We start from the raw sequence: 8,669 nt of genomic DNA, 5'->3' as shown, positions 1-8,669 counted from the left end.
GTGGGTGATACGGAACATGCAACTGCAACTTAAACCCTAAGATATCTGACAGATTCTGCATGATTTTTTTATACAAAAACTAAATTTTGTCACTATCTATATTCTGTGGCACCCCAGACCTGGGGATCACCTCTTTTAGCAGATACTTAACAACTGTTTTTGTGTCTTCTTTTCTTGTTGTGAAACTTACTTTGAGAATCGCTCAGTTATGACTAACAAATATTTATTGCCTAAACAATTTTAATATGTACAGTCTATTTGCAAAAATAACCTGACAGAGGTTCCAGATGGTCAGGCTTCACTATGCTATTCTTCTTTCTGGTCTGTTGACACGTCATACAACTGTCTACAAGTGTTTGTGAGACTTGTGTAATGCCTGGTGCAAACCATTGTGAACGAATAACATCATTTATCACCCCTCTTCCAACATGTGTTGGTCCATGTGCCACACGTGCCAAGACATGTAGGAGAGCTCTTGGGCAAACTAGTCGCCCATCCGGGTGGAACCACAAGCCAGACTCCGAATCAACTGCACAACCTTTACGCAACCAAAGACTTCTCTCCCTGTCATCAGCGTGATTTTGCATTTTCACGACATCATTAGCGGAAGGTACTGGAATTGGATTGACGGGTTGTGTGGAGGTATATTGATGGACCATGGAGGAGGAGGAAAGTGCGGCTTGTTTGGCTGCAGTATCAGCCATTGCATTTCCTCGTGAAACAGGATCATTTCCTTTAGTGTGGGCTGCACATTTTACAATCGCGAGCTGTGACGGGCGCAAAATAGCCTCTAATAGATCATTTACCAACGCGTGATGCTGTAATGGCTTACCAGAGGATGAGACAAAACCTCTCATTTTCCATAATTGTCCAAAGTCATGCGCAGCGCCGAATGCGTATCGCGAGTTAGTGTAGATAGTGGCAACTTTACCAGAAGCAAGTATACAGGCTCTACTAAGAGCATACAGCTCAGCTGCTTGGGCTGAAGTCCCATGAGGCAAAGATCCTGCTTCAATGACTTCAGAATCATTTACTACTGCATAACCAGCCAAATGTATGTTGTCAGATGATAGCCGAACCATCAGTATAAAGAACCATATCAGAATTTGGTATCGGTGTTTGCAGCAGATCTGGTCTCGGAGATGTGCACATTTCAATAAGGGTGATACAGTCATGCTCATCATCTGTATCTATCAATGGTAGCAGAGTAGCTGGATTTAATGGAGGTGAGCGCTTTAAAGCTATGTGGGGACTTGAAAGAATTATAGCCTCGTAACCTGAGCGACGTGCTGCTGTCATGTGTTGTGTTGCAGATGTGTTTAAAATGTGTAATACTGCATATGGAACATGCACGACACAGTCATGAGCCAGTACAATGGGAGAAGATTTGTCGATCAAAATGGCAACAGCGGCCACTGCTCTTACCGAGAACTACAGGGGTCAGTCGAGAGGAGTAGTACGCAACGGGACGATAATGAGAACCATGTTTCTGTACCAGAATGCCAGTGGCGAAGCCATCTCTCTCATGCACATGTAGATGGAACGGCTGATGATAGTCAGGCAAACCCAACGCTGGAGCCATTGTGAGAGCATTTTTCAGATCTTGAAAGGCTTTGTGCATTTCCTCAATCCACTGTACCACGGGTGGAGCTGATTGCAGTGTGGCGGCTCGCAAAACAGAGTCCATAGTTGCATATTCAAAAATCCGGTGTCTGCAGTAATTAGTCATCCCCAGAAAAGAGAGCATCTGTTTCTTGGTTGTGGGGGGAGGCATGTTAACTAGCAGTTTCAACCTCTCCGGTGACAAAAGGCATTGTCCATCCTTCAGAACATGACCCAAATATGTCACCTCTGGTCGACAGAATTGCAACTTTGCCAGCGACGCTCTGTGACCACACTCGGACAGTCTCTGTAGCAGCAAGATAGAGTCTGTGTGGCAAGCTTCTTTTGATGGAGAAGCTATTAGGAGGTCATCAGCGTACTGCAAGAGAGTGGAGCCACCTGGCAGGTGGAGCCCATCTAGATCTCTTTTTACCGCCGCTGCATACACCGTGGGACTCTCGACAAAACCCTGCAGCAACCATCGCCAAGTGTATTGCTTACCTTTGAATGTGAATGCAAACAGATACTGGCTATCATGATGCAACGGTATCGAAAAAAAATGTAGAACTCAGATTAACGACTGTGTAGTGCGTGGAGTTAGGTGGTAAAGAAGCTAAAATCGAATTGGTGTCAGGCACAATTGGAGCTGCAGGTACCACTATATTATTAATCGCTTGCAGGTCCTGCACGAACCGCCATTCATCAGGGCGATTTGCTTTCGGAATTGGTAAAATGGGAGTGTTACATGGGCTGGTGGTTTGAACTAGCACGTCTTGATCCAATAGAGACTGAATAACACTTTCAATTCCTACTACAGCTCTGTAAGGCAAACTGTATTGTCTAATCATAGGTAGCATAGCATGAGGCTTAAGTGTGACTTTATGTGGCGGAGCCGAATTTACAAAACCCACATGATTTTTATGTTTAGCCCACAAAATAGGTGGAATTCAGAAGGAGGTCCATACTGTGTGGGAAGAGGCGGCTGATGAGTAACAAATGTAGACATCGGTAATTGCATATGTTCATCTAAGGACAACATATACAGTTCCTCCCCTAAATATGTTACTGTTTGGTGTTGAGAAGCTGGTACTGAGCCACCATGTCTCCAAGGTGTTTCAGCTCACAGCCAGGTGTGACGGCCACAACGATATGTGGATATGAATTTTCAACATTAAACAACCTCTGCTGTTCACTAGATAGTTGGACTGGTATGGCACATCCCTGCGGACCAACAAACAAACATTGTTCACATTCTAACCCCTCTTGTTTATACTGCTCAGAAGGGTTAAATGCTGCAGTACAATGACAATGCAAAAGAGGCCTCATTGTAGACATCAATGTTGCACATGTTGGAGATGATTTGGCGATTTTCTGAATATCTGAAACAGTGAAACTGGGAAGCATATTAAAACCTATCAATTCCCAGCAATACAAACTGTCTTCCGTACTCTGCAAAAACTGAAATGCTAGAGCGGCTTTTTCATCAGGGAGGGTCAAAAACAATCCATCCGGGGTGCACTGAATAGTAGCATGCAGTTTACAAAGCAGATCCCTCCCCATGAGATTAATTGGGCTTTTATCAGATATCAGAAAAGAATGCATCACTTCAGAGCCTTCAACAGTTATTTTAGTCCTCTGAGATAACGGTTCCGCAATGGGAACCCCGGAAACACCAACAGTGGTGATAAAGTTGGATGTAGGTGTGCATACATGCTCTGCAGTTTTTACAGTAGAAATAGTTGCTCCACTATCTACCAAAATTTCAACGGTATTTCCGTTAACTTGAACGGGCATTATCGGGTCTTCGGCGGGATTACTAGAAAGTTGAATAGTTGCAGCTTGAATATGAAATGGTTGTTCTGATCCCGCCCCTCCATGGCCTCCCTATGCTTGATTGTAATATGTTGGCTGCGTGTAAGCAGCTTGTGTGGGTGGGGCTGGAAGAGCAGGAAATGACGTAGTCGCTTGTGGAGCGGGTAGAGCCGGAAATGATGTAGTGGCTTGTTGTTGGTTCTGGTTATTGGATTTATTCCGACGACGACGACCGCTCTTACACTCTTTAGCCCAATGTCCCGCTGCACCGCATTTGTGACAATTTCCACGTTTCGGATTATCCCTGTTTTTGTTATTGTTTTGACCACCCTGCTGTCGTACATACTGCATCATTTGTTTTGAGCTAGGAGCATTATTACCAGTGGAGAAAACATCATTCCTATGCATAGCCATTATTTTGTTTATAGTTGACTTCCAGTCGTTGGTGCTCCAGTCAAGGACTGATAGTTTGTAAGCGGCTTGAACATTCGGTCTTAGATTTTGCACAAAAATTTGCACCATGAGACATTCATGTTCATCTCGCTTTATTCCAGCATTGATATCCCATGTTTGTATGAATCTCTGGATGAATTCCGGCACTGACTCTCTTGCTTCTTGAACGCAGTGAATTACCTTTGAAAAGTCAGCACGCTTTCGTGCACATTTGGTTATTGCATTTTTTGCTTCCACATTTAACCAATCAGTCAAGGTTTTGGTTGGGGGCCACTGGCCACCCTCAACAGCTTCAGGGAAAACAAACTCATCTTTACACATGATCCATTCGGTTTTGTATGTAAATCGGACCAATTGTTGAACATCAGGTATCAGACAGCTATAAACCGTACATACTTGTTCTAGCCAAATCCAATATTCATCTGGGCTTGTAATTGGATTGGGAGCTCTGCTTGTCATATCTATGATTTCAGAAGGAGTCCATGGTTTACAGACTGCTGTGCTGCCAATCATTATTTTAGGAGCATTTATTGGAGAAGCTTGTGATTCTTCTGAGATAGGGGTCTCTGATGTTATTTTTCTGTGGGTTTCTGTAACTCTGCTACTCCTAGTCAGATATCCTCTCATTGTGCCTCTCCTTCGTCTCGTGTGTGTTTCAGAAACAGCCTGCTTTGTTTTTGGTTTCACAGCCTGGACCTCCTCGTCACTAAGGTCTGTGTTAGGCTCCTCCTCTCTGGGCCTGGCTCGTTCTCCTTCCGAGTCTGATTCACTCGACTGTCTGCTCTCTTCCTTCTCCTGTCTCTGTCTGACCTTGACTAGTTTTTCTAAGTCTGCCGTCTCTCTGTCCCTCTCATCTTTATCTCTCTTTTCTTGCCTGATTCTCTCTTTTTCTCTGAGCTGTCTCTCCATCTCTTCCTGTTGCTTTCTCGCCCTATTTTCGGCTGCCTGAGCCTGCCTTGCCCTCTCTTCAGCGGCCTGTCTCTGTCTGTTCCTTTGTTCAGTGGCCTTTCTGACCCTTTCTTCTTCTACTGCAGCTGCTATTAGGATAAACTCGTCATCTGCTTTAGTTTGTGATGTGCTTGGTTGTTCATCTATCTCAGCATTGCAAGAGGGCCTTGTATTTGAAAGTTGCGGAAAGACGGAGATCGCTTTTTCATTGTTTTGTTGTTCCGGCAGTGTTATTCCGACCTCGGCTAAAATATTCAACAAATCACGAGGAGCGGGAATTTTGGCTTGGCGCTTTGCCCAGCCATACATCATAGCTTTTGCACAATTTTCCAAATTATCAACATGTTGCTGCTTTATCTTAGCCATTTCTAAAGCTCTAGTTTGCAACTTAGCTTCTAGTACAGGCATATGAGAGGCAGTAACACACTTAGCAGTCAGATCAATCATCTTTCTTAAATCATCCGGTCCAATCTCGCAGCTTTTGTCACGCACTCTCACACCACATCTTTCACGGGCCACAGTCAACCACACTTGCATACACTCATTCATGTATCTGAAATCCCAGGATGGATTTCCAACACTAGAGTTAACATTCATCTCAGCCATTTGCAGCTTCTCTCTCTCGAATGCTCCCTCATACGGCCACATGCCACTCGTCCATTCACACATAAGAGAAGTGAACGGAAACACGAAATCCCATCCTTTCAGTCTACCGATGAGTCCAGCTGGCACATGCGGCGAAAACATTGCTTTGAATTGTGATATCTGGTCAGATGTGTATGTGTGTGTGCCTGCTCTGGCATGCTGCGTATCAATGACAGGTTGACCATCTAACTTCACGTTAGTTCTTTGATCTTCTACAGAAAGATGTTTTGTCTTTGACTTAGCTTTCGCTGAGTCAGTTTGCATGATTTCAGGTTTCTCTACTGCTTTGGACAGATCATTACCCATTTTCGCTTGCGCAGTAGGACATTACACATACAGTCAAACAGATTTCAAACCACAATACAGCAGCATCAAAGGTCAGTCTCCACACCTTTCTAACTACAGCAGTGGTGATCTGAGGTAAAAGGATGAAAAATGTACTTCTTTTTCTCTCCCAGTGTATACACATTTAAAATCAACGTTTCCCAAAGGACACAGAGTAGATCCCCAATCTTGATTCAAACGAGGGTGTATTTAAACTCCCCCCGAAAATGTCTTTTCTAAAGTTTAAACCTCAGGTGGGTCTCTCTGTGCCGAGTGCAGCCCGAAACTGCCCCGGAAACAAACAGCCACGTAGTGGCAATGCAGTGGGTCATAAACCCAACCTGCCCCCCTTCAGATCCACACACTGTACACTGCTCTGTAATTAATTATTGTTACAGCTCCATTTATTTTTAAAGTAATTTTTTTTACACCATTGTCAGCTTTCTTGATTTCTCACTTTAAATCAATATGCCGAATTGAACATCTAACTGGGATGTTTGTATGACACATACGTTCCAAACAACGCCAGAGGTTTCAGCCAGGACATTGTCCCCAAGACACTGAAGCTCCTGACCCCCTGGTGGGTCTTAGATGTTTTTATATTCCAGGCAGATTAAATAAGCACATAGTTTTTTATGATTTCGTCAAACGCAGACATGGTAAGGCATAGTAATAAAACTTTGCACTTACCACGTCTTTGTTCTGTTGAAATCCTGTTCGTGACGCCAATTGTTGTGGAGAAATTGCTGAAGTCAAAGGTCAATGGTGAGGTCAGGAGGGAAGAAAGTGTTCAGGAGCCTCTGATGTCTTATGCTGTATTATTTATTGACGCTTGGCCAAGGAGAACTAGAGACACTCTCAAAGTACACCTGAAGTGCCTGAGTCGGTCTCGCATTCTGATGAACTCATGCTGGTGGTCACACTTTAAACCCTCATAGATGACGCCACAAATACTTTACGCCCAAAATAGTCAAAGGGAATGCATTTACCCATGTTCGTGTTCACCTTCAACACATTCTAGTCTGGAGACACTGTTATCTGTTCATGCTAATGGAACGTCAACAGTTAGCTATCTATTATGTCTAGGAATGCAGCAACAGGCCTCCTCGACCCTGGACACCACAGTGTTGAGATATGGTGGCACCCAGTCAAAGACAAACAATTAATACTGCCGAGGACCACAAGGCTCACACGTGACCTTGTGTAACCCAAAAAGAGAAAATTCCATAACAGGACTCACATTGTGAAAAGAAACTCATGTTCTCAGTGCAAAAATGGTGGGCTTTTGGGAAAACAATTTTGTCAACAATATACTCGTAATGTCACCAAGTACATCACCAGATCCCTTCAGGACCTGGAGACCGAGGTACAGACCTTACTGAGCCGCACAGGAGATCAAGGACATGTTGAAGTCCTTAAAAGTAAAAATGCGGCTATAGCCAACCTGTTGGGCATCACAGCACAGGGAGCTCTGGTCCGGTCACGTTTCATGAACGCCTCTATGATGGACGCCCCGTTCAAGTTTTTCTTTGGCTTGGAGACTAAGAACGGCCAGAGGAAGATCATCCATTCCCTGTGCACTTTTATCAAAAACCTTTTTAAAACAGAGTTGGTAGAGGATGCAAAGTTGGATTCAGCTTTTCTGTCTGACCTGCCTAAACTTGGGGAGTCATGTGACTCTTCGCTGTCGGCCGACCTGACCCTGGGAGAACTTCATGCAGCCCTCATGAGTCTAGCCAATGGTAAGGCCCCGGGCATTGATGGCCTTCCAGTGGATTTCTATAAGGCTTTCTGGCCTGTGGTGGGAGAGGACATGTTGGAGGTATTTCAGGACAGTTTCAGACATGGACTGTTACCTCAGAGCTGCAGGAGGGCGGTCATTACCCTGCTCCCTAAGAAGGGTGATCTCCAGGAGCTTAAGAATTGGAGGCCGGTTTCTCTGCTCTGTGGGGACTCTAAGGTGCTGTCAAAATCCTTGGCTCTAAGGCTCAGGGAGGTAACGGAGGAAGTGATTCATGTCGATCAGACTTACTGTGTGCCCGGCAGGCTTATTAGTGATAATATCACTTTTATTCGGCATGTTTTGGAAGTCTCTGGCTCTTTGGGCATAGAAACTGGTCTCATTTCTTTAGACCAAGAAAAAGCTTTTGACCGGGTTGAACACCAATACTTGTGGAAAACACTTGCTGCTTCCTGGTTCAACCCTGTTTTCATAGCTAGGGTTCAGGTTTTGTACCGTGACGTTGCGTGCATATTGAAAATAAATGGTGGCTTGGCTGTGTCAGGCCTGGACTCAAAGGAGGACTCAGATGCAGAGGTATCACCAACAGGATGGAACTTTATTAGGAATTCTCCACACTGAGCGACTCAAAAATAGACTATGAAAATTACTCTAAAGATACTATACAGGAATATACTCTAAAAAACCAAAAACCACTCCGCAGAGGGAAAACGTAAAAGCAAAGAGGAAAAGGTAACAGAAAATCACTCCACAAGGGGAGGACAAAAGCTAAACCGCTATCAAACTGAACAGAAATCAATAACCTAATACTATGAAATTTACAACCAAAAATCACTCACATGGAGGAAAAAACAACAACACTCGTTGCGTAGCAAGGCAAGGAAGATCAAGGTCTGTGGGAATGACTGGCTGGGGTGAACGAAAGAACGAAACACTCTGGCACAAGACAAGGGGAGACGCAGACAATATATACACAGGGTAATGGGGAACAGGTGGAAACAATCAGGGCAGATCAGACCGGTGACACATGAGGAAGGGCAAGTGACCTGAAACGAGAGGAGAGTTATTTTCAAAATAAAACAAGAAATGACAAGACAAGACAAAAACCCAGCTTGACCTCACCGCGTGATAGTACCCCTCCCTC

The 8,669-nt window shown here is 44.3% G+C and overlaps 1 protein-coding gene across 1 annotated transcript; it reads right to left on the bottom strand.

Annotated features, from left to right (window-relative positions):
- Positions 1-2,871: 2,871 nt before the first annotated feature.
- LOC113744566 (uncharacterized) lies at positions 2,872-5,896 on the bottom strand. The gene is made up of 2 exons (XM_027274688.1): positions 4,023-5,896; positions 2,872-3,984 (listed from the first exon to the last, which is right to left on the bottom strand). The coding sequence occupies exons 1-2, from the start codon at positions 5,764-5,766 to the stop codon at positions 3,950-3,952; spliced, it is 1,779 nt and encodes a 592-aa protein (XP_027130489.1). The 5' UTR covers positions 5,767-5,896; the 3' UTR covers positions 2,872-3,949.
- Between the last annotated feature and the right edge of the window lie 2,773 nt (positions 5,897-8,669).

This window comes from Larimichthys crocea, chromosome III (genome assembly GCF_000972845.2).
Source record: "Larimichthys crocea isolate SSNF chromosome III, L_crocea_2.0, whole genome shotgun sequence".
Taxonomy (NCBI): Eukaryota; Metazoa; Chordata; class Actinopteri; family Sciaenidae; genus Larimichthys; species Larimichthys crocea.
The sequence above is the reverse complement of the archived record's forward strand: the minus strand, read 5'-3'. Positions and strand labels throughout refer to the sequence as shown.

Coding starts and splice junctions, on each gene's coding strand:
- LOC113744566 (XM_027274688.1), bottom strand. CDS start 5,766: ATGGGTAATGATCTGTCCAAAGCAGTAGAGAAACCTGAAATCATGCAA. Junction 3,985..4,022: donor TCACTGCGTTCAAGAAGCAA/GAGAGTCAGTGC, acceptor AGATTCATACAA/ACATGGGATATCAATGCTGG.